Raw genomic sequence first — 25,880 nt, 5'->3', positions numbered from 1 at the left:
CCACGACTCTCCTCCCTGCAGCGCTCCGTCCTTCAGTGGGAACCATGGCGCTTTCCCAACCCTGCCTCTTGCAGGTGTTTCGGTATGTGGCGATGCCATGAAATGCCTGTTCCTCAGGATGGTGCTGGGATACATTCTGTTCTTCCAAGGTTTGAAATCACTCAAAGGCAGAAACCATCTGATCTTCCTGCTTGCTGTCTGTCTTTATGTAGATGCTTGTAGAGGAAGGAAATTGATCCGTTTCTTCCCCTGACTCCTTTTCTGTCTATAGGTCTTGGGCTTGCTTGAGTTCATTTTAATTCGTATGTTACAAAGAAGTTAAGTTTCGTTCTGGATTTTCAGATTTACTATTCATGAAATATTGTGATCTTTTCTATTTGCTTTTAGAAAATGGTTTGTAATTTTCTTTATTGCTATTTTTGCAAATATAGTGTATTGCCCGTTTTTTCTTGATTGCAGTAAATGGAAGTTGTCATTTAAAAAAATGATACATTTCTCATTTTAATATTTTCCAATATGCATATGTCTTTATCTTTAGTCTTTGCTTTGCTTTTCTTGGTTTCCTTTTTCCTTCCTTCCTAGCTTATGGGCTGAACACTCAACATTTCTTTATTTTTCATTTTATTTTTTGGTGTGATAATGAAAATATATCATGCTGTGAGTTTTCCTCTGAGTACATCTTTGGCTGTACTGTATATATAGCTTTTGCTATATAGGCAGACCTCATGGATCCTGCGGGTTTGGTTCCAGACCATGGCAGTAAAGCTCAATATTGTATACTAAAACAAGACAAATGAATTTTTTGGCTCTTAAGTACACGTAAAAGTTACGCTTTCGGAAAAGTTATGTTTATATTGTAGTCAGCTAAGTGTGCAATCATAGCACTTTGTCTAAAAAAGCAGTGTACATACTTTAATTATAAAATACTTTATTGCTGAGAAATCCTGACCATTTCTCAGGGTCGGGGTGGTGGTTGCCGCAGGTTGGGGTCGCTGTGGCAGTTTCTTAAAACAACATTGAAGTTTGCTGCATTGATTGACTCTTCCTTTCCCAAGTAGCTTCTCGGTAGTGTACCGTGATGTTGGATACTATTATACCCAGTTGGTGTCAGTGCTCTCAAACCCTGTCACTGCCTTATCAATTAAGTGTGTATCATAGTCTCAGTCCTTTGCTGTCATTTCAACAGTCTTTGCCGCATCTTCTCCAGGAGCAGATCCCATCTCAAGAAACCAGTTTCTTGGCTCCTCCACGAAGAGCATCTCCTCGTCGGTTAAATCCTAAGATTGCGGTGATTTAGCCCATCTTCAGGCTCCACTTCTAACTCTGGTCTCTTGCTGTTTCCACCACATCCTCAGTGACCTCCTCCCCTGGAGTCTTGAACCCCTCGACATCATTCATGAGGGTTGGAATCAACTTTTTCCAAACTCCTGTTTGTGTTGATAATTTTGACCTTTTCCCATGGATCATGAATGTTCTTAGTGGCATCTAGAATGGTGGATCCTTTCCAGAAGGTTTTCAGTCGACTTTGCCCAGATCCATCAACCTATGGCAGCTATAGCCTGAGGAAATGTATTAAATCCTAATACTGGAAAGTCAGAATGACTCTGAGCCCTGGACTGCAGAGTGGATGTTGTTCACACAACACGAAGACGCTGTGAATCTCACAGCATGTCTCCACCAGAGCCCTTGGGTGACCATTAACACTGAGCAGTAACATTGTAAAAGGAATCCTTTGTCGTGAGTAGTAATGTCTCAACAGTGGGCTTAAAATAAAAAGGTAAACAGTATTGTAAACAGATGTGCTCTGTCATTCAGGTTTGGTGGTTTCATGTAGAGAGGACAGGCAGAGTAGATTTAGCCCATTCTTCAGGGCCCTGGGAGTTTCCGAATAGTCACTGAGCACTGGCTTCACCTTCATCACCAGCTGCATTAGTTCCTGACTAGAGACTCAGCCTGGCCTTTGAAGCTTCATAGCCAGCACTTATTTCTCCTCTGTAGCTTCGAGGGTCCAGTGTCTTCCAGCAGAAGGCTTTTTCATCCAAATTGAGAATCTGTTGCGTGCAGCCACCATCATTCGTGATCTCAGGAAACTTTGGGATGACGTGATGCATTTCTACGTCATCACTTGCTGCTTCATTTTGTACTTTTATTTATGGAGACGACGTCTTTCCTTAAGTCACAGGAACCTGCCTCTCTGCTATCTTCAGACTTTTCTCCTGCAGCTACCTGACCTCTCTCGGCTTTTATGGACTTCATACTGCGCATCAGCAATAAGGCTCCTTTCTTTTCTCATCATTTGTGAGTTCACTGGAGTAACACATTTAATTTCCTTTAGGAAGGTTCCTTTTGCATTCACAACTTGGCTGATTGGCACAAGAGACCTAGGTTGTCTTGGGTTTGGACATACCTTCTTCAGTAAGCGTACTCATTTTTTGTTTCTGATTAAAAGTGAGAGATGTATGGCTCTTTCATTCACTTGAACATTTGGAGGCTGTTGTAGGGTTATTCATTGGCCTAAAGTCAATATTGTTGTGTCTTAGAGAACAGGGAGGCCAGAAGAGACAGGGGAATGGCGAGTTGGTCGAGCTTCCAGGACATACCACATGTACTTGTTAAGCTCCTTCTCTTTTACGGGCATGGTTCTTGATGCCCCCAAACAATGACATTGGTAACATCAAACATCACTGGTCACAGATCCCCATAAGAAATACAACACTAATGAGAAAGTTTGCAGTGTGAGGATTACCAGTATGTGACACAGAAACGTGGAGGGAGCCAGTGCTATTGGTAAAATGGCGCCCGTAGATTCACTCAGCACAGGCTTGCCACAGACGTTCCATTGGTGGGCCTGCAGAAAAATGAGGGATGCCTGTGCATAGTGTTTCCAACATCATTTTTGCCTGATCTGTAGTAAAGATTTTGATTTTTTTCCCTTTGGGCTAAGGATTTGGTCAAATAATTTTTAGTTGACTTATTTTTTTCTTTGTCTGCTTTCCAGTACAACCTATTTTTAGCTGATTTCTGTATATAGGGCCTTTCTCCCACTTCATAATGTGTTTCCAACACTAGAAGAATTTCCCTGCGTTGGAGCACTTTTGTCCTCCTCTTAGGGCCTGGAAGAGGGAAGCCTGGATTCTCTTTCCTCTTCCCCGTTCTCATCTGGGTGACCTCTTCATCCTCTGTAGGTGGGAATGATTCCCTTTCTACCATAGAGGCCTTTGCTTTGGAAGCCATATCCTTTTTTTTTTTTTTTTTTTAAGATGTATTTACTTGAGAGAGAGAGGGTGCACGGGCACACTCATGGGTGGGGGAGGGGCAGAAGGAGGGAGCGTGCTCATGCAGACTCGCCACTGAGCGCGGAGCCCCACACGGGGCTCCATCCCAGGACCCTGAGATCATGACCTGAGCTGAAATCAAGAGTTAGGTGAAATCAAGAGTTAGGTGCCGACTGAACCGCCCAGGCACCTCCCCCCAACTAAGAAGACCGCCATATTCTAAGGCTGGGAACTGGCATTGTTTTAATAAAGCCTCCCGTATTGTGGGTCATGGATCTGGAGGCCTCTGACTGCAGTGCAGATGCAGAGCAGAACTTGGGAATTCCTGCTGTAAAATCTCGTTCTGTGTTAGCTGTGTGGACGCTGCCCCGTCTCATTTGCCTGGTTGTAAGCTTTTGCTGGGTGTCCATGAAGCCCCTGGGGCTTGTTCATGTGGGGGCCAGCTCGCTCACCCATCCCAGGCTCTCAGGAAGTGTTTCCAGATCATTCAGGGAGAGTTTGCCTGCAAGCTGCGCTGTTGTTGCGTTGACATCAGATTAATTTGTTCAAGCAGAAGTTACGGGAAGCAGAATCAAAAGCCGAATGAGGAAACTGCTGTTTCTGTAGCTCATGGGAGAAGAGGCTATTTTCCCTAAGGCGTTAAGAAGTTTCTGCCTCTGAAAAAGGCCCTGTAAGCCCGTAGAGACACGGACAAAGGATGTAGATGGAGGACGGTTCACAGAGAGGAAAGCAGTCACGACTCTTGGTATGTGAAGGTGTTCAGCCTACGACCAGAGAAGGAAACGTCCCGAGAGACATTTTCCCCTGCTCGTGGATTCTGTCTTCGTGTTCTAGGGCTCCCATAACAAAGTACCACAGTCCCGGTGCCATAAACAGCAGATGTTTATTTCCTCACAGTTCTGGAGGCTGGAAGTCAGAGGGCAAGGCATCGGTGGGGTCGGTCCCCTCTGAGGCTCGTAGATGCCCCCATTCTCCCATGGTCTTAGGGCGTGTGCCTGTGTCCTCATCTCCTAGAAGGATGCCAGCCACGTTGGATCAGGGCCCACCCTGGTGCCTTGATTCTTAACTTAATTACCTCTTTAAAGACCCAGTCTCTGCATAGTGTTGACCCTTGGAACTGTACAGGTCCACTCATGGGTGCAGAGTTTTTACAGCTCTGTCAATGCTTTTTCCCGAATACCCTTTTCTCCAGACAGTGTAAGGGCATTACCGGTGAGGTTGTGGTCAGTGGCAGGCCATCAGTAAAGTTGTTGAGGACTCGCAAGTTCTCTGCGGATCTGGGGCTCTGGGGGCGGGTAAGGGGGTGTCAGCATTTCTAACCCCTTGGTGTTCAAGGGTCAGCTATACAAATCTTGAACTGGGGGTTAGGACTTCAGCCTATGAATTTGGGGGGGCACGAAATTCAGCTTAGGACAATGACAAGAAAAAGTTTCATTATGCTGTTGGCGAAGGAAAGGGGGAAATTGGCACTCCTACGTTGCTGGTGGGGCATGGATCGAGATGGGTTCTTTGAAGAGAAATTTGTCATTATTTGTTGAAATTCATGTGGGTTCCTTTGACCTAGAAGCTTTATTTCCCATAACTCTTCAAAGTGAAAACATGTGAGGTTCTTCCTTGACACTTGGCTCGTGATAGCAGAAGACTGGGAATGACTCCGTGTTGTCGGTGTGGCATGGGTTAGTTATGGTTAAAAAAAGAAGAGGAATTTCTTTATAGTCAAATAGAGAATGTTCTAAGGAGAAACAAGGTACAGAGCAGTGCACAGAATGTTACCATCTGCATAAAGGGGAGAAGGAGTTTGTGGGTTTTGTGGAGAGCATTTTCTTTGAGGTTGCACCACATGTTTTGGTAGTTTGGGGACAAAGGATGGGTACCCCGGGGCCAGGGGGAGAGGGAAGGTTCTCACTGTATACATTTTGGTACCTTTTAAATTTCGAAATGTGAATTTTTTAAATAAAGGAACCATTTTCTTTCACTTATGAGAAAATTGTATTGCAAGGTCGCTTATAATTTACATTTTTGAGGTGTTTTAAAAATGAAATTATTCTGTTTAAAATCATTCATGTTTTAAGAGCTTTTCTGATTTATTCTTCTGAGAGCGCCCCACAAGTCATGATTTGGAAGGTTTTATGAGGGTCGTGAGTCCACGTCTAGGCGGCGCTTGGTCACTGAGGACAGGTTGCTGTGTCCCTCAAGCCAAACCGTCCTTGTAGGACTTTCTTGTCTCAGGCTCATAGGGCAGTAGTTATTTTTTTTTCATTCCAGTGTGGAATGTGTATGAATCATTGTTCCAGATTTCATGTTGCTCAGACACTTTCATGCGGGAAGATACTATTTAGTAACTTGTTAATTGGGCTGTAATTTGGTTTTACCAGGCTATTTTAAGGCATTTATGGGTGACGATGTTGATAAAGCTAGTAGCACGTTGTTTGTGTGTGGCACCTCTAACTTTGCAAAGTGCGTCCATGTTCATGACAATCTCATTATACTGTTAGTTGAACTTGGAGGTTTAGAAGCAGGTTATGACCATCTTTTTAAGCCTAGCATCTCGTAGTGCATAAGTGATGACTTTCCTGCTGGAGGTTTCAGGGGGTGTAGTGGCTCTGCCGTGGAGGAGAGCATGAGCGCTCAGCACTGGTGGTCCAGTGCCACCTGAGGCTTATTGACCTTGGCCATGTAGTGCAGGGGTTTTCGGTGGGGGCAGTTCTGGCCCCCAGAAGACACGGTGCTGCCTGGAGACATGTCGGTGATCGGCACTGGGGGTGTGTTACTGACATCTAGTTGGGAGGGCCAGGAACGCTGCTCAACTATCCCGCATGCACAGGGCAGCTCCCCGACAGACAGCCTAGGCTCCCCCGGCCTCAGATGTCAGGGGTGCCGAGGACGAGAAGGCTGGACGCAGGGCACAGAGGCAGCGCCTGCCTGCCTCCCCCAGAGCCTGGCCTCCGCTCTCCCCAGCTCATCCATTTACTCCCTCATGGGCGTGTGCTTTAGGGTCGGTGGTGGTGGAGCTTACTCGGAATCCTGACTCATGGCCGTTGTAAGTGACCTTGTCTGTCTTGTGTTGCACATGTGTCCTGCCTCGGAGGTGGGATGGAGCCCGCAGGTGAGCTCCTGATGGGGCACAGGTTACGTGCCTGCACGAGATGCTCCCCCAGATCCTAGGATCTGTCCCTTCGCGCTCTTCCTGGTTTTCATGATAACCACAGCGTCTGTGTCCTCGTCCAGGTTGGGAGGGAGGCAGAGTTTATTCCTAGCTCCCTTGCCTTTTGGTGGGGAAGAGAAGTCAGCAGCTGAGCTTATGGTTCGGGAATTTGAGCCAGGAGAGGGAGGGCAAAGCAGAAGCCGGAGCTTTTAGGGCTCATCGGGACCGTGGGAGAAGCCTTTCTATAGGCTTATAGAAAGGGAGAGAATGATTGAGTATGGAGGGTTGGGGCTGTGGAGAAGGAGTCTCCAAGGGAAGGTGGCAGATCGAGAGATGGCATCAGTAGTGGGACTGGGGGCCACTGGGGGAAGGGGGTGGGTGGGCAGGGAGCACGGCTGGCACGCTGCTCTTGGACAAGGATGAGACAGACCTCTTTCTCGGAGGCAGGGGGAAGATGGGGACAGACGTTTGTGGCCCCTGGTGGCCCGAGGGAGGTGGCTATGTCCTAGGGTTGCATGTCCCCGAGAGGGGAGGGGGTTATGTCCTAGGGGGCGTTGCCCTGTGAGTCTTGACTCGTGTGGGGCAGGAGCAGCTGTGCGGGATCTGACGGGCTTTGGAGCTCGGTGCGTCCTGGGACGCGGATGGGGACGGTGGCATGAGAGCAGGGGACGCGTGGGTGCCTGCGAGTGGGGGAGGCCTCCCTGAGGCAGAGGTGGGAATTCACTCTGCAGTTTAGTGCGAGCTGTCAGTTATCTTAAAACCAGAGTGTATTTTTTCATTTTGTTTTCAAGGAGAAAGAAGAGTCATTCTTGCTTCATGAATGACCTGTGGACTCCTTCATCCACCTGTCCACAAACTTGTCACACCCCCTCCTCTCGCCGGGGCTCCCTGTCAGTAGATGGTGATGCTGGGTGTTCATCTGAGTGAGGGCAAGTCTGGAAGTGACCTTGATGTCCCTGTGTACCCCCAGGCCCCATCACATCTGCCTCCCCGGCACCACCTCTCTCTCTGCCTGGGCCTCCGCCCGAGCCTGCAACTACTCTCTGCTTCCTTCTCCACCCACGTCCAGGGCTCACTCCAAAGTGGGCATCTACTCTGGTGCCCTCCAGTGACTTTTAGGGGGAATCTGAAGTGTTTAGCACAGGCTTCAAGATTGGCCTCTCTCTGTCGCACACTTGGTCACTCTGCACCGGGGTGCCCTCGCCTCCGTGCCTTCCCTCCATTAGGTCCTTGGTGTCCCCTCTGCCTTGCCTTACAGCTTCGCTTCTGTTGGCTCACCTGTACTTGTCCCCCCTCCCCCTGATCCCCTCCCTCCACATCGTCCCAGCCCCAGAGCCAGCTTCTCATTTGGGCTTATAGCAAAGAGATAAGTTCCAACTCTGCGATCTGGCAGGTCCCTGCTGTACCCTCTCTTGGCACCTACTCTTGATAGAGTTCAGGGAACAGTTGTCAAGGTCTGTCTTGGGCTCCCGAAGGCCAGCTCCGCGCGAAAAGGCAGGCGCCTCCCCTGCTTATCGCAGCCTCCTGGTGCCGGCCCCTGGCAAGCTGCCCTGCGGCCCCTCGGCCCGAGGGAGTGGGGACTGAGCCTACACAGTGCAGGGCTGGTGGGGTCACTGACCCCGCTTCCCGGGCCACCTCCCATGCAAGTGAGCGGCTCACCCAGTGAGCTGGAAAAGCCAGTTCGGCCGACGGGGGTCAGCCAGAGAACCTATTCCTGATCAGTGGTGCCAGTGGACCTGGGGGAAGAGCACGTTAGTTACAGGCCCCTGGCCATCGTATTTAAGCCGCATGACCTAACGCTGTTTCCCAGGGGTCCTCGGATCTGGTGGCCCTTGTGTTGGGACAGCCTTCAGACGCCAGCAGATGTGCCACCGGGAAAGAGCTGGATACAGCAGATGCAGGGCTGGTCTTTCATTTCCTCCCCTCCAGGAGGTGAAGCCTTTACAACGAGAGGTGGGGACACTTGGTTTGCTGCCTGTTCCGCTGTGGCTTACGTGCCCCCGAGGTATTAGGACAGCATGGGGAATTGGGTCACTTTAGCACCTAGTGCGGCTCCCTGGAAGGAGAAAAGTAGTGTGTTGAAAGAGTTATTTATTTATTTATTTATTTATTTAAGATTTTACCCATTTATTTGACAGAGAGAGATCACAAGTAGGCAGAGAGGCAGGCAGAGAGAGAGAGAGAGAGAGGAGGAAGCAGACTCCCTGCTGAGCAGAGAGCCCCATGCGGGACCCGATCCCAGGACCCTGAGATCATGACCTGAGCCGAAGGCAGCGGCCCAGCCCACTGAGCCACCCAGGTGCCGGAAAGAGTTGTTTTTGTTTCCTTGGTGGGTAGTTCCCTGCTGGGCTAACCCCTCAGGGATTTGGGAGAGAGGAGCCTAGTGCTCGGAAACGGGTGGGTAGGTGCGGTGTGGGAAGCAGTGCGGTGACCCCCTCAGGACGTCCTGGTCACAGCCAGCAGGAGATGGGAGTGACGGAGAGGGTGATGACCCACTGAGTCTACCTTCCCGGCCATGAGAGCAAGGGTTGGGAGCTGGGTCAGACAGCGCCCTCGCAGCGGGCTTGGGAGTAGAGATGTCGAGTTCCAAGGTTTTCATGGCAGGAGAATGTAGAGTTCCCGTGTTCTCCAAAATGGTATTGGTTGTTCCTTGGGATAATTTATTTCTGTCAGATGAGATGCTTTTTGGAATGTCTAGGAATAACACAAACATTTCTCGAGGAGCAGGGGCTGTGTCTGCCTGGCATTAGGCTCAGTTACAAAATGGAAGGAAAGCCAGAGAATAGTCTTTCTGGTGGGAAGTTCTCTCAGAATCAGAACCCCCTGTTCCCAGCAGGTGCCTGTGACTGGGTAGTTATGGCGGGGGTGGAGGGATTGGTGGTGGTGGTAAAATGTTTGTATGTGGAAGGTAGATCCCAAACACATCATGTCAGGCTTCTGTGCCCCCCGTCCAGTCTCTGCTGAAATTGTCTTTGTCGTACTAGACCTCAAGGGCATTTAAAAGCTTGAGAAAATACTCTATATGCAGTAAAACTTGGACTGTCTAGAATATCTTAGAATCGACTCCAGATGTCAGAATTTAGTTGAAATTTTACAAGGAAGGTATTTTACAAATGTGGTGCGGGTATCGTGGCCTCTCCGAAGTGAACGTGTGGCCGGCACAGTCCTCCCTTCCTTGACGACAGTGCGCGGTAACTGACACCCCCTGAGCTCGACCGCGCCCCACTGTCCCCAGGCGCGTAGTTTGCTGTTGGTAGGAAACACCGACTCGTGAATCTAAAATCCGACCAGGAGTTGCTAAAGTGAAAGTTTGCACGGGATGTGGGGGAGGGAGGCAGGGGAGGGTTTTCCCCCCGCCTTCCTCGGTGGGCGAAAAGGCCAGAGAAACTGTTCCAGGGTTCCAGAAGAGCAGGTGGTCAGAGTCCGCCCTGTTGGAGCCAGGAGTGTGGAGGGCCCCTGGGGATACTCTGAAGAGGGAGGGCTTGCTTCCACCCTGAAGGGACCCAGAGCTCGCTGGACGTCCACTACAGCTTCCACACAGGACTGAGTCAGTAAGAAGCTGCTGCTTCACGTCCACCCATGCGTTTACTGCCCAGGCCAGGGACCAGACCCCTCTCCCCGTGCCTGGTCTGTGCCGGGTCCTCCAGCCCCAGCACCACTCACGGGTTACTTGCCGCCAGTGCTGTGACGAGGGTCCATGTCACTAGTTGTCGACCTTGCCTGCTTGCTGTGGGTCAGGCACTAGATTAGATCAGATGCTCAGAGAGGAAACAACTGCCTGAATCCCTCCGGCTGTCAGGAGGGTCAGGATCCGAACCCTGGTCTGGCTGGTCCCTGAGCCCGCAGGCTCCTGACTGCCCCAGGGGTGCTCCCTGTGCACTGTGGCTTGCTTCTTGGCTTTCAGGGGAGCATTGCTTTGGGATTTGTGTTTAAAAACAGAACCCTGGAAGTCACGGGGGCTGAGTGGTTTTAGGAAACACGGAGGGAAAAGACACCAAGTGGACACTGGCGAGCACACAAACTCAAGACTTGGTTTGGGGCCTGCGGTTCTGGAAAGCTCCCTGAAAACTCCGGTAGCTTTCAGGCTGTGGGAAACTGGTGGATGAGAGGCTGTGCTGCTGTCTCCCCTCGGGAGCATCCCGTTCCCTCAGCTCACAGGGCGTGAGGGCCGCCCCTGCACAGCCCAGAGCTGCAGGCGACGAAGGGCAGTGGCCGGGCCCCGGGGCTGGGCGCTCGGGGCGCCTCCCAGTTGACATGCGGGGGAACGTGTGTGACCAACGCCGGCCCTGTGCTGGGCCTTGGGGACTGGTTCCCAAACCCCGCTGTTGCCGAGGATCACGGACTGAGCTTGTCCGTCCCCTCTTCAGAGATTTCTGGCTCAGCAGGTCCAGAACATGTTGCCTCCGAGCTCCTGATGCAGGCAGGGACAAGCCGTGGTCGCCCACCGTGTCTTGAGGCCGTTCCTGCACGGGACTCATTTGCACATGCTTTTCTTGCTGTCACGTGTTTGGAAATTTCCAGTTCCAAAAGAACAGTGAAACACCCCCCCCCTGGCATTATTTAAATTTTTTTCTGGTTTGGTTTATTAAAAATAATTACCCTCTTTTTGTTTCTGTAGGACACTAAGTTATGGATAATAATGGAATACCTTGGTGGAGGCTCCGCGCTAGATCTAGTAAGTACCCACCCCCGCCCCATGCCTGAGCTCTTCTCCGTAAATTCTGGTTATAAAGGTAATTCTGTTTTTATCCACTTGTGTTTCCCTCTTCAGTTGAACGGAAAGGGGACCAGACTTTCCCTTATAATTTCATTTCTAATAATATTACTAGAAATTATAGTTTCCTCTTTTTAAATTTTTTTTTTAAGATTTTATTTATTTATTTGACAGACAGAGATCACATGGAGGCAGAGAGGCAGGCAGAGAGAGAGGAAGGGAAGCAGGCTCCCCGCTGAGCAGAGAGCCCGACGCGGGGCTCAATCCCAGGACTCTGGGATCATGACCTGGGCCGAAGGCAGAGGCTTAACACACTGAGCCACCCAGGCACCCCAAATTTCCCCTTTTTAAAAGATTGATTTATTTGAGAGAGAAAACGTCCATGGGTGGGGGGAGGGGCAGAGGAAAAGAATCCCAAGCAGACTCCCTGCTGAGTTGGGGGGGGCTGGGGGGGGTTGGGGGGGTGCTGGATATCACGACCCTGTGATCTTGATCTGAGCCAAAACCAAGAGTTGGGCGCTCAACCCACTGAGCCCCCAGGGAGCCCTTAGTTCTACTTTTGAAACCAGTTCTGCTGTTTCCTGGGAAGCCCGTGAATTTGTTGGTAGAAGCCGTGAAGGATCCTGTCATTGCCTTCCTGGGAACCATTGTTAGCTTGTCTCCCAAAACCGCTTTTAACTTCTGTGGAGCGGAGATCCTGTTATTGTTTCGTACTTCAGATAGCGTAGCTTAGCTTCCGAAATGCGCCTGTAACATTTTCATTTATAACTAATTAGAAGCAGGGTTTTTAAAACATACCTGATTTCAGAAGTCCGGCAGGCCGGCAGCCTGTGACCGTGGCAGAGCTATGTCACCCATGGGAGCCGGGGGCAAGCCTGGGTGGGGGGTGCACACTCCTGTTTCTCAGTCGTACGTGCGGTGGCCTTGCTGGTGCTGGCGGCGCGTTGACAGCGGAGCTGGCCCCATCCCCGTGGTTTTGTCCCCTGGCTGGCCCCGGACCTTCTTGCCAGTCTGTGTGTGAGCCAGCGGAAGCTCGCCAGGGGTTGACCTCAGAGCCCCAGGCTGCACCTTGCTGCTCTCAGTGAAACATGGCAACGTTGTTGGCTTCTGGCTAGATGCTTACAGATGAGCAGTGAATCGTAAGCATCACTTCAGTTGTCTTAGAAACACATGGAGGCAGAACAAGTTTTAAAAAACTCCCATAGTTGCTTAGCACTTGACATCTTGTCCCCACAGTGGTTAAGCTCTGGAATCAGGGCACTCAGCACCTGTCCTGGAAGGGCTGGCTTGGGGTGCTCACGTGGTCCTTTTTAGTACCGGCCTTGTCTGTCACTTTTGTTTTAAAAGGTGACGGTTGTCTGGCTGATGTGCCTGCAGTTTTCCCTGCTCTCAGAGTGGTTGCTGGAAAGCCTGTGTGTTTTAATGGTTATAGTCTTACACAGATTTTATCCACTAAGGAAAGAAAAGCCCTTTTTCTTTCTCACAGTGGAAGTAGCAATTAGTCGTTTTTTGCAGGGGCGGGGGAGATAAACCTCTAAAACTTTATGTATCTCTAAAAGTATCACATACCCAATTTTAAAATAGCCTATCATGTTATAAACCATGAAAGCAGTCAGTCTAAGTAGTGTTCAAGGGGAAATTTCAAGAAAGGGTTTAATACCGTATCAATGATAAGAATGAGAAAAGCAGCAGAAGAGCTGGATGAATTGCATGGCTTGCTTTGCATCTTTTCCATAAATACATGACACAGAGAGTTTTTCATTTTTTACCTTTGTGGGAACTGCTACAGGAATGTAGAAAATAGTCTCATTTTGGGTAATTAGATTTACTGTTACCTTGAGGGCACTGCCTTGTGGCACGCAGGAGATTGTTTGCCGGGACTCTGTCCTCCACACAGAGCCCTTCAGAGAAGCAGCTCTAGCCTCGCTGCCCTGGTTTATTCATTCTTAATGCCACAGTAATTTATTTAGTGGCAACTGCCTTTGGAGCTTTGAAGTCTGTGAAATTGTAGACATTACAATTGGAAGGAGGTGTAGAACTCTCCACTTTAAAAAAAAGAAAAAATCTTGTTTGGTATCAGTCCTAGCAGACTGCTCTCCACCATGCACATTGATGGCCTCATTGACGAGAGCCAGGCCTCCTTTTTTTGGACGTCCTGAGTCATCTCGTTTTAATTGACGAGCCAGTGGAGAGGCTGAGAGGTTGGGTGTCCCAGCTAGCAAGTAAAACTGGACTTTGGACCTCGTTGTGCCCGGCTGCAAAGCTTGGGGCCTTCCCTGGCCCCACATTGTTCATCCGTCCCTCTGACTTCGTTTTATCTTTCTCATATCCCCTTGCTGGTGGCTGGTCCCCAACCTGCAAAGATGACGCATTCATAATAGAAGACAAGAATTACTTTTTGAATGTTGAAAACTATTAGGATTATTTTGAGAGGGTCTGTTATTTGTTTATGAAAGATTTTAAGAATGAGAATATTATTGCATATAATATTGGATACCATGTAGCTGAATATATGGATTCTGGGACTTTTGCCTGAAAAATTAACATTGCTTTTATTAAATGTCTCTCTGGTAAGAGGCATACTGCTAATATGTCTGTGTGGCTTTGGAGGAGCCTCACATGTCAGGATCTGTGGAGGAAAGGCGACCACATGTGCCTTGGTCGGGGAGAGGGCCATGCCATCCCTCAGAGCATGTAGCTCTCCCTGGCTCTTTCTTCATCTTTGGCTTTCTAGATTCATCTTTTCTCTTCATGCACTCAGCAGCCGACATAGTCAGCTTGGGCGGCCATGACAGATTACCGTGGACTGGGGACTCAGACAACAAACATGGGTTTCTCACAGTTCTCACTGGAGGCTGGGAAGTCCAAGGTCAAGGCATGGGCAGATTGGTGTCTTGTGAGGACTGCTTCCTGGCTTGAGGGTGGTGTCTTGTATCTTTGCATGAGGTGGAGCAGAGAGCCCCAGAGCAGCTCCCTGACCTATCCTTGAGAAGGGCACTAACCCTGTCCCTGAGGACTCCACACATGTGATCTCATCACCACTGGCGGGCTCCACCTCCTAAAACCATCAGATTGGGTGGTGGGTTTTCAACATTTGAATGTTCAGTGGTGAGGGTGGGCACAACAATTCAGTCCCTAGCAGAATGAAACCTGATCTAAGGCTTCCGACTGGTCAGAGGTGGATGGCTGTCTCGGCAGCCCCTCCCCATTCTTGTCTGTACGGGTGTTGAAGTACCGTGTGCCGATTTGGTTTTTTGCTTTTTCGCTCTGCATTGTGGTTATCGGGTCTTTTTACTTAACGCTCTTAGATGGTAGTTGAATTCCTTGCCTTAAACCTTAATGACACTGTAGCCTGGATCAGGACGATGGCCGCCCTCCTTCAGCTGACATTGCCTTTTGACCATGTCTGGTAGTTACTTTAGGGGCCTTGCTGGTCATTCTGGAATTGAGGTTCCACAGGGAGGCCGGCCCCACGAGGGGATGGGAGACGGAGGTAGAATTGCCTGGATGTTCCCAGTGGGAAGTGGGGTGTTTGGGTCATAGGTAGGGAGCTGTCTGGGTATGAGCATGCTTCCGCGGACCCCTGCCCCCGAGCCGTCGGAGGCAGCAGCGGTGTCAGCTCTCGGAGCGCAGGAGAACGGCAGACCCGATCCCCTGCTGCCGTTTATTACATCTGGAAGCGGCCTGAGAGAGGAGAGCGACTTCACCGCGGGCTGAAGATGGGTTGAGGATCCTGGTCTGCTGCTTGGCCTCTAGGTAAATCATGGGCCCCACAGATAAGACAAGTCGAAGGACAACCAGAAGGCTTCATAAATTCCACTGTGGAATTCACACAGGTCTGCTTTTTGTGGGGGCACTGAGAGGCTGTCGTGTTGTTGTCTGGGCGCAGCGGGAGCCTCTCTCTGTGGGGCAGATACACTGATGCTGTTGGAGGGTGCGTCCCTGGGAACCGCTCTTCCTCTGTTCTGGAATTGCCTCCTTCCTGACTTTAAGAAAATGCAGCCGATACCCTTAACCTGTTACTTGAGCAGCAAAAGATGGGATCTGGCATGAAGAATAGTTTCAGACACAGTTTAGGTTTTTTGTTTTGTTTCATTTTGTTGTTTTGTTTAGTAATGTCTGCACCCAGCGTGGGGCTTGAACCCATGACGCCAAGATCAGGAGCTGTGCGCTCTTCGGACGGAGCCAGTCAGGTGCCCCCAATATATAGCTGAGTTTTTAGGAGCCAGGAGTGTTTGAGTAAAATAAGCATATATTTTATTTTGAATGCACACATATGAGTGTGCTCGATCTTTTGATTGTTTTTTTTTTTTTATTTGAAAGGCAATGAACAAATTGAAATAAAATGTTCCTTGGTTCCCCGTCGAAGCCCTAGAAGGCACTGTGAGGAAACGCTGGGTTCTGGTTTGAAAACCACGTGTGTAAATAATTTCTCAAGTTTTGTCTGCTTCTGGCGTGCCCTGACTTACAAATATAATAGGTATTGTGCGGTTGAAGACTTCATGACTTGAAATGTGATAGGTTTCAGGTGAATTCATTTTTCATTCAGAAAATGCTTGTTGTGTGCCTGCTACGCGTCGGGCACTGTTCCAGCCGCGGGAAGTTTCGGCAGTGAACGAGGCAGAAGGAAATCCCCCTGGCACGGAGCCGTATTCTGCTGAGAGAAGAGAGTCAAACTGTATGTCGGAAAGTGCCGCAGGGAGAAGGAAGCCAGCTGGGGTGGATGGAGCCGCTCGCAGGCAGCGTCCGCAGCAGACGGCCGGAGTCCGGGAGATGGGTAGTGACAGCTCAGTCTCTGCAGGAGACTGTCAGGGCTGGCCTTGGAGTCTAGTTTAGAAGAACCCCTGCGCCGTGAAGTGGTCACTCGATCAGGCAAGAGATGGTTGACAGACTTAAAAATGAACATGCAACACGATTTAAAGCAATGAGATGGCCTGTTAATGTTAGGCTAAGCAGTTACTGCAGTGGCCCCCAAACGGTGTCTCCAGCGGGAGAGAGGGCTGGTTGACCCTGGAACAACACGGGTTTCCACTGCCCGGGTCCACTTGCATGCAGATTTCTCCTGTACGGGACAGTGCTGTAAATGTATTTTCTCTTTTTTATGATTTTCTTAATACCATTTTCTTCTGTAATAAACTATGGACTACACGTAACATACAAAACGAATGTTAAGAGACCATTTATGTTATCTGTAAGGCTTTTAGTGGAAGTAGGCTGTTAGTAGTTAAGCTTTTGCAGAATCAGAAGTTGTCTGCAGATTTTCAACTGTCTAACCCCGACATTGTTTGAGGGTCCACTCTGTTTGTCCCGCTTCCAGGGGCGGGGGTCACTGGGCTCCAGTCCACATGGTCGTCAGGGCCCTGCTCTGGACGGTGGCTCTGCCATCTGTAACCTGTGGTTTCCCGTGGTCTTCAGTCACTGTCCTCTCTTGCTGCCAGTGTTCTCAAGGTCAAGACCAGCAAGGGGCCATCACTTCTATGCATATTCCATGAGTGAGACTTAGTCACACGGTGAAGCCTGCTACCTCGGACCCTGGCCGGGGTGGCCCCCAGTTGCGTGCCTGGCTGAGGGTCCGCGTTGCCGAGGAAGGAGGGAAAAGCAGACTTGGGGGAGAGGGAGTTCGAAGTCACCTAGAAGTGAGATGCAATCTCAGTGTTTTTCCTGTGAGTCTTTCTTTTTTTTTTTTTTTAAAGATTTTATTTATTTGACAGACAGAAATCACAAGTAGGCAGAGAGGCAGGCACAGAGGAAGGGAAGCAGGCTCCCCACTGAGCAGAGAGCCCGATGTGGGGCTCGATCCCAGGACCCTGGGATCATGACCTGAGCCGAAGGCAGAGGCTTTAACCCACTGAGCCACCCAGGCGCCCAGGAGTCTTTCTTTTATAAAATTATTTGAAAAGCCCACATTCCTCTTCATGGTAGAGACCAGCACGTTGATATTGCTTAGAAATGTTAGTGGTGGAAGAGGTTAACGTATCGCTCTGCAAACTTAGCTCACCCCGGGCTTCCCCACCTGTGGAGAAGTCTGGGTCCAGAACAACTGCAGACATTCTGCAGTGACAGCACCTTCCCATGGCATGGAAATCACCCGTGGGTGGTGTGTAGGTCACGTTTAAGAGGGCGTAACTATGTGTCTATCAGTTGGAGAGCCGGCACTTAATGATCCAGGAAGGGGTTTTAGTTAGTTTCCCCGCTCCTCTTCTTTCCCCTTGGTGGTGGCCACAGGCGGCCTTGCTGTTCCTTTCCGGAGACTTGATAGCAGAAGGGAGGGGGTGGTTAAATCCAAGTCTAGTCAGATGTCCCTCATGATCTGGGTACCCTGCCGGAGGAGGAAATGCAACCTGTGCTCCGTGATAGGATTTGGGACAACTGGATTGTCCTTCTGGGTCCTGGTGTGAATACGAGTGTGCCCGTGCACACCTGTGCATGTGTAGCACGTGCACACACACTCGCAGTGCACAGGCGCATGCATGCACGCACATGCACACGCATGCACACACACCTGCACATGCGCACGCACGCCCACGCTCACGTGCAGCCTTGCCCTCCCCTGACTCTCCCCGGTTATGAGAAAAGTGCCTGTTCCCTTTCTGAGTAGTGAAATGTCTTCGTCCTGTGAACACGCAGAAACAGCTGTGGGGGAGATGGACAAGGCAGGGTCTTCAGGTTGTGCTCTTTGGAATAATAGTTTAATGTATGTTTCTTGAAAATAAGACTCTTGGTCATATAATTTGGGGGAAAATTAGGTTCTGTGGAATAAAGTGTGCAACATGTTGCCTTCATCTGAGGTAATCTTTGGACGGCCCTTGGACAGTATCTGAATTAGAAACTGGGTCTCTCTTGGTAGGCTAGTTGGCCCAAGGGTGTGACCTCCTCTGAGCCCATCATGTCTTGTAGAACCAGTGTGCCCCCCACGTTGTCCGGCCCTGTATCCTGCACGGGAGACTGCCAGGGCATCGGCCTGCTCACAGGGCACTGCTGCCTGATGCCAGAGTCCCCGAGACTCTGGGGTCAGCGGTTTAGGAGAAGTGGCCGGCTTTGAGAAAGAGCCCGCGCACCCCCACCTCCCCTCTAGCACGCCAGGACCCTGTTCTGGAAGACTGAGCTGGGCCTGTGAGCCCTGGATGAACCAGAAGGGGGGGTGCCAGGCAGCAGTCCGGCTGTCACCAAGAGACCAGGGGAGCCTCTCTGATCCCCGCCCCAGGCCTGGGAAACAGCCGTTCTGTCGCCATCCTCCCGGCGAGGCCCTGAGATGCACAAGTCAGCTTGTCTGTCCAGGACAGCGTCTGTGTGTCAATCGAACGCTCATGTGGGAAGAGCATCTTAGTTTCATTCCCTTTAAAGCAACCCCCCGCCTGGGTGGCTCAGTGGGTTAAGCCTCTGCCTTCAGCTCGGGTCATGATCCCAGGGTCCTGGTCTGTGCCTCCCACTCCCTCCACCCGCTTTGCCTGTCACCTCCCTCCCCCAGCAGCTGTGGGTTCTCCGTATTCACAGGTCAGGCTGTAAAGCTCCTCCGTCTTAGAAAGTTACACAGGGAGGGCGCCCCGGTGGCGCGGTCACTCGAGTGTCCGACTCTCAGCTTCAGCTCGGGTCGTGATCACAGGGTCGTGGGTTGGAGCCCCGCGTCAGGCTCCAGGCCGAGTCTGCTTCCGAGTCTCTCTCCCTCTGCCCCTCCCGCTCATGCTCGTTTGCTCTCTTTCTCTCTCTAAAATAAATAAATCTTTAAAAAAAAGTCACTCCGAATGTCATAGGGCGCTGGCTTCCTTTGAAGAAGTGTGAGAATTTGGGTGATGAGGGCATTCACTCGGAGAGCTAAAAATAGAACAACACAAGGATTATCCTATGGTAAATTACGAGAATTCTGGCCGCTCTCTGATGGCTGCCTTATTAGTCTTTCAGGGAATGTGGGGTGGTTTTGCTGATTCGTGTAATTGTTAGCTGTGGTTGAATTCCCTGCCGTGTGGTGGTGATGGGCTCTCAGCCCAGTCCGAGCTGAGCTCTGGACCTTATTTTCCCCTTTTAAAGGGGGGACGTATGCACGTAACGTTTCTTCCTTACATCTTCGTACGATTATGACCTGAAGGCATCAGAATTAATTCTTTTGAGTTTCTCACAATAAAGGTTTTCGGAGGCTAGTCTGAGGTAATATAATATTTGGAGTAATCTAATAACTATTATTTTCCTTACGTCACACCCCCCCCCCACCCCCCAATCACAAGGCATCGAGCCCCTGTCCGCTCTCTTCCCTCAGGTCTTCAAACTTGAGATTTGGAAAGTCCTGGGGCAGGGGTGGCCTCAGAAGGCAGTCGGCCCGCAGCCTGAATTCTGTTCAGCAGTCTTTTCCTCCATGGCTTTTTTCACTCTCTTGTTGCGGGGGTGAGGGCAGTGGGTCCTTTCAGTATGTTTTCATTGTTTAGGCAAAATGTCTGTTTCCGGCTGAAGAGGTTTTTAGATTTTAATCTTGTCCGTGTAACTCGGGCCTCGGTTCTGCCATCTCAGACTGTTTCTAAGATGATCATTTGAGGGGCTCCTGGGTGGCTCGGTCAGTGAAGCGCCTGCCTTTGGCTCAGGTCACGATCCCAGGGTCTTGGGATCAAGCCCCGCATCGGGCCCCCTGCTCGGCGGGGAGCCTGCTCCTCCCTCTCCCCACAGCTCACGCTCTCTCTTGCACACACTCACTCTCTCAAATAAATAGTCTTTTTTAAAAAAACCAAGATGATCATTTAAGTAACTTTAATTGTTCTTTTCTTATTAGTTAGAACCTGGCCCTTTAGATGAAACTCAGATTGCTACCATCTTAAGAGAAATCCTGAAAGGACTTGATTATTTGCATTCCGAGAAGAAAATTCATAGAGATATTAAAGGTAAGGTGGCGTCTTGCTTGTTCTCCTCGGAAGCCCCCCCCGGGCGGGTGGGAAGGTGCCGTGGAGCTGAGCTCGTGCTTCTCTGCCCGAGGGAGGTTGTCCTGCATGTGTGGGGAGATGCCTTCCTCACGCCTGGGCTGGGTGGCTCGGGGGGGCATGTCCCCACAACGCAGCAGGGCTGCCTGCCCTCGGTGAGCCCGCGATCCCCTGGGACAGAACCACGGGCCCCCGAAGCCACAGCGGGTGGAGCCGCCCCGCAGGTAACGTCGGGGCGTCTCGGCTTTCACTCTGCAGCTGCCAACGTCCTGCTCTCGGAGCATGGGGAGGTGAAGCTGGCCGATTTCGGGGTGGCGGGCCAGCTGACGGACACGCAGATCAAAAGGAATACCTTTGTGGGCACCCCGTTCTGGATGGCGCCTGAGGTCATCAAACAGTCCGCCTACGACTCAAAGGTAAGGCCCGGCTCTTCGCGGTGGCCGGCTCCGGACAGTTGTCCCCTTCGCTTCGACCTTGTAGCCTTTCCCAGCGGAGCGAAGCGAGGTCCTTGAAGTGAGACCTAAAGGTGGTTCTCTCAGACCTTGGTCAGAGAGCAGGTGTCATCTCCCTCTCCGTCGTTCAGTGTCCTGAACTCACCCGGCTCGCAGTTGCCGAGGTTTCCAGCTTCAGCACCGGTGCTCGGTGGCGGTGGGCGCCCCGAGAAGGAGCAGGGGACGAGGGTGGCCGGAGCGGGCTCGGGCCTGGTGACACGTCCAGGTGGAAGCACGAGGGCGTGTGGGGCCGCAGAGTGGAGCATGCGGGGGGGCCCCGGGCAGACCTCGGAGCAGTGTTCCAGGGACAGGCAGAGAAAGAGGCCCCGCAAAAGCAATGGAGAGTCCACGAAAATAGAAACCCAGAATCTGGAAAGAATATGCCTTTAGTGATTGCTACAGATTTTTCCTCTCGTTATTTTCAATTCTGCGTTAGGATCCTTATTCCCAGAGGCTCCTTCCTAACATGACGCAAACCGTGATTCCCCTTTTCTATGTTTTTTACCTGTCATATGTGGTACTCTCCAGTTTTTCCTGGTACCTTCAACTTTATTTTCTTTTCATTTCTTTTTTTTTAAAAAGATATATTTATTTAAAAAGAGAGAGAGCGCCTAGAGGTGGGGAGAAGGAGAGAGAATCCTAAGCAGACTCCCCGCTGAGTGAGGAGCCCCCTGTGGGGCTTGATCTCGAAACCCTGGGATCAGGACTTGAGCCGAAAACACCCAACCAAGTGAGCCACTCAGGTGTCCCCTTCAGCTTTTGTAAACCTCTTTAGTATAGACTAAACAACCTACGGCTCTTGCCTCAGGAATCCCTGATTTAACTGCTCTCTCCCCCCGGCTGCTCACTTTCACACTGTACGCAGAGTACTCGCAAGGCCACAGAGAACCGGCTCCTCTGAATCGGCAATTTCTAGGCAAACCCGTGTTTAACTCCCATACGTTTACATGCCAGCGTTGTTTCCTCTTTTTAAATGGGAATCTTCTAAATAGACAGTTGACTTCCCAGCTTGTTGAACACGGCACGCAGAGCGTAGAGCAACCTTTCCTCCAGCCCTCAGGGTGCCATTGTACCCGTCGGCTGTTGGAAGGACCGGGTGGTACCGGTGGGGTACCTGGTGGGGCCGCAGGTGTGCCCTGGTGCTAGCCTGGCAGAGACGGACCTGGCTATCTCACTTTTGAGTCGTCGTGGTGGCCGTGACTGTCGTAGTCCCCCCGTGGCCTTGGCAGCCATGGCCTGAAGGTGACTGTTGGGTCTTCAGTCCCCAGTGTGACAGCTGAGCAGTGTTCCCTACACTTGTCGCTTGTTGGCGTGTGGCCCTGAGTGAGGGTTTGCTCCAGGGGAATCTCTGCAGCCAGTTCGGCCATTGGGGAGCTGTCAGTTTGGGACTCGGCAGGAACTTCTCTCTTTAGTCCTTTCTCTTTATTTGAGGCTGAGGCCCATTTATCCGAGTTTGTCCATCTAGAGTTCGGTAGGCACTAGAATCCGCATTTCTGAACTCCTCTGATCATACTGTGCCAGTGTACCTTCTCTTCCCGGGAAATGAGCTCCTCGACCACGGGGCTTGTGAATCTGGATTCAGACCTTCTCTTTCCATGATGAAACGCCCACCATGGCTCACGCGACAGCTCACTCGACCTTGCCCTTGCTGCCTGTCTTCCTCCTTTGGGGCCACTCTGGACTTTTGCCCAAGATGGGGCCTCTAGCGGTAGAGATTTTCCTGCATCATAAGGCTTGGCCACCTTTTTCCCGGAGTTCTTGCCAAGATCAGAACACTCAGATCTCATCTGTGGGTGTTTCAGGGTTCTTGTGTGTATTTAAAGATGCTGTCTCCAGCTCCGGGGGCACGCACTTGGTTGGGGAGCATGAAAAGCTACACCACTCTTCTCTCTACCCTTTAACTTTACCTCTTAGTCTGGCCTGTATCAAAGGCTAAATCTTTTCATTTTCCCGAGTCATATCCAACACCTCTGACCTGGAAATCACGTGCAAAAATGATGTTGATGTGAAGTTTGCTTCCCAGATTTGTTGACCCAGGAGGTGTGGAAAGTGCAGATAAGGCTGATGTCTATGTCTGAGTCTGGGACCTTGGGGGTAATGTGACATTAGTTCGCTCCCATTAGGTGTGGCTCTGGACTAGCAGCTTTTTTTCACAAAGGGTCTTTTTCTGCATTTGCTTTGTGGATATTTTTCTAGGGACTGCCTCCCTTCTCAGAGGCTTGCCTGGGAGGCGGTGGAGGCTCTTGGACGGCCATGGGTGGTCTCCTGGTACACAAACATATTTGGCTTCTTTCCAGTTACCCTTTCCATTCTTTGCCTTAGGTGTCTGTCTAGACATATTTCCCGTTAGTTTTTGCTTTCTGTTGAACGCACAGCCCCATGGTGGCAGGATTCTGTTACCGTTGTTCGGAACCCGTGCTCCCATCATACTCACTTTTGGACACTCCCTGATTTTCAAAGGAAGGTCAGGTTGGGATAAGGCTAGAATGCCCCTGCTTCACTAGCATCATCATCTTTACTGAACCAAAGGCCATGTAAACCTTAGTTTTATGTATGTTGTCGACATGAACGCCTGTTGAAGCAGTATCTCTGACCCCTTGTCATTTGTCCAGACTTCTTAGGTGTCCTGAGCATGTTTGCACATACGGGACATCTTCCATTGGTCTCAGTTCTTCATCTAAATATAGCATTACTAGATCATGATTGTCCGTATGTCTCGAACCTTCATTATTACTGTTATTTTTAAGGTGAAGTAGGCTAGCTTGGTTTATTTTAAGAAGTCTTGAGACTTTGGAGATGGTGCCAAGGGAGATAACTGCTCTCCCACAAAGAAGGGTTTGCTTTCCATGTCTGAGCAGGGTCTTGGCTGAAGAATGTTAATTCCCTCCTACCCCCCGCTTTCTTTGTAAGGTTATTATGGTGGTGTGTTAGCAAATGGATTGGACTTGTATGAAAACATTGTCTCTGTTCAATGTCTCTTTCTCTGTATTCGTTCATTTGGTTATTGCTGTAGTTGTGCCCAGTGCTGAGTAATTTACATCTTCAGTGAGTGATTGCAGTCCTGGGTGGCTCTGGCAGAGAGTGGGGAGGGCAGAGGAGTTGTGTGCAGAAAGTCAGAGCAAGCTAGGGAAAGCTTCATAGACATAGAGCTTTGCAGCCCCTCAGAGATGAGGTGGGGTGGGTGTTCAGACCCAAGTCTGGTGTGGGAATGGAGTGACCTTTGCATTTGGATTTTAGATTGTGGTGAAGAACGTAGAAGGGGGTGAGGCTGGAGAAGGTGACTTGGCCTGCTGACTGAAATACCCCGCAGACACTGAGAAGCCAGTGTCCATAGTCTCTCGTAAATAACTTTTCCCTTTTTTGGTCTCAAAAGCAGTATGTACTCTTTAATCTGGAAAATGTTGGGAAAAAGGAGATAAAAAAAAGAAAAACATCTGTAGACCTACCACCCCAGCACAGGCTAAGTTATTTTGGTGTCCGGTCATCTCTGAAATAACTGTTTGCCATCTAACCATGGTGAAAAATGGAACTAGGTGATATGTTGATGGAAAAAAATAAGATTGTTAAAGATAAGGGAAGACTGGCAGTATTAGCCCACCAGTTTTTGGAATCTGTCTGGTTAGCTTGTCCATGGCGGCCTGTGAAAAGCAGGATCAGAAGCTAAAGATCACAAATAAGATTTTTTTTGTCATCATTACATGTGTGAATTTTAAACAGATTCTTGGATTGGTGGCTCATATCCATTGGCTCATTTAACTTGATCACTGGTCTCAACCCCTGTAGCTTTTCCAGAATTACTGCCTTCACCACGAATTGCTATGAGTTTTCCTAATTCAAAGTTGGGACTTTTTCAGCATTTTTACTTTCTAACCAAGACATTCATGGAATGGATAAATGGACTGACAGGCCTTTTCTGTATCTTTTGATGCTTTCTGGAATCAATGTATTGACCACTTCTTTCAAGTCCTTTGCAGATCTTGGGGCTGTGATTTCTATCATTGTTTTCCAAATTTAGCAGACCTGTTGGTGATGAGCATAAGAGGACTTCTGAATCTGATTGTTGCCTTTTTTTAGCAAAACCAATACAAAATAGACAAAGTAAATAACCATTGGTAGTCCTGAGTTGGGCATGCGCTTTGATCATGATCTGCCATGTTTTTTGACCGTGGAGCACATTTTGTCTTGGGTAAGACGCATGCCACGAAAATCAGGCAGTTTTTGTCTTGAATTTCCTCAGTAATTAGCCTGAATGTTCTAAGTGCACCTTCATCATTCCGCAGATGAACAAGGCTTCCTTTAGAAATGCAGCCCTTAGGGAATCAGATGTGAGTTTGTTCCTGAGTCCCCGTGACTAGTATTTTCCAGTGTTTCTTATATTGAGCGTAGCTGGTGCTCTCAGATCACACCAGTCTGTCTTGGGAAATGAATCTGCTGCTTTCTTCGCTCCCTTTTTGCTGCTTAAGGCACTGGTTCTTCCCAACCACCATGGTACTACCCAGGGAGCCAAAAGGCAGGATTCTTAGTTCTTGTTTTCCTTCCTCCTTCTCTTGATTATAGAGCCTTGCCTATGGTTCCTTTTAGAATATTTTCTGCATATAAATTTTTTATAGCACTCAACATTGTGTTGTATCTGCAGATCTGCAGCCAGATTACTTTTACTTAATTAACAGGATATTGCAAAGATCGAGAGTGTTGTCTATTCATAGCAACCTAACCCCTACCGAGAGGAGTCCCTGATCTTCAGTACCAGAGAACTCTGTGTCGTCTCTTAGGAGCATGCTATGGGAGCTGTCCATGCGGGAAGTCAGTCTGTTTGCAGGGGTCTGTGTGTAGTTTAGAACACCTGCCCTTACAACTTCTGTTGGGCCCATATTGAAAACCACGGTTTCTTTTCTCTTAACATCTAATTGTCATGGTTTCCAGACGGCAGTAAAACAGGTCTCCTCTCCTACCTCAGTCTTAATTGCTTTGGAAAGTAAGTGCCCTTCCCCCACATAACTTTTATTTTAATACCTAGACACGTGTTCTCCTCTGATGCCATATTTCCCAAAGATTTCCTAAGTACAGTAATGGACAAACCCCCTCACATTCGTGATTCTCTGCCCCTGTCATTGTTGAGCGTGCGGTGTCGCAGTTAACGTGTTAGCGCAGCTTCATCCTTCTTCTAAGATTTAGTGGAAGCAATGGAATATTTTTGGCAGCATACGCCATCTTCTAAATCTAAAATTATTTATTTAGGATAGAGTCCTAGAAGTGGAATTTACTGGTTTTAACAAGCTTGGGTGTTCTTACGGCTTTTGCTACATACTGCCAAATTGCCACCAAGCTTTCCACATTCGTCGGCAGGATGGGAGA

At 49.7% G+C, this 25,880-nt stretch overlaps 1 protein-coding gene across 4 annotated transcripts in view; it reads left to right on the top strand.

Annotated features, from left to right (window-relative positions):
- The window catches only part of STK24 (serine/threonine kinase 24), a 113,579-nt gene that overhangs the window by 72,129 nt on the left and 15,570 nt on the right, over positions 1-25,880 (top strand). For 3 of the 4 annotated variants that reach the window (XM_082700779.1, XM_082700780.1, XM_082700778.1), the window contains exons 3-5: positions 11,039-11,095; positions 19,890-19,998; positions 20,293-20,450. In XM_082700779.1, coding sequence (XP_082556905.1) covers positions 11,039-11,095; positions 19,890-19,998; positions 20,293-20,450 — 324 coding nt within the window. The remainder of the gene's footprint in view (positions 1-11,038; positions 11,096-19,889; positions 19,999-20,292; positions 20,451-25,880) is intronic. The other variant, XM_082700781.1, reaches the window with a different exon arrangement.

The sequence above is a fragment of the Mustela nivalis genome (assembly GCF_964662115.1).
Source record: "Mustela nivalis genome assembly, chromosome: 15".
NCBI classification, from domain to species: Eukaryota; Metazoa; Chordata; class Mammalia; order Carnivora; family Mustelidae; genus Mustela; species Mustela nivalis.
This window is presented reverse-complemented; position numbering and strand designations above follow the sequence as displayed.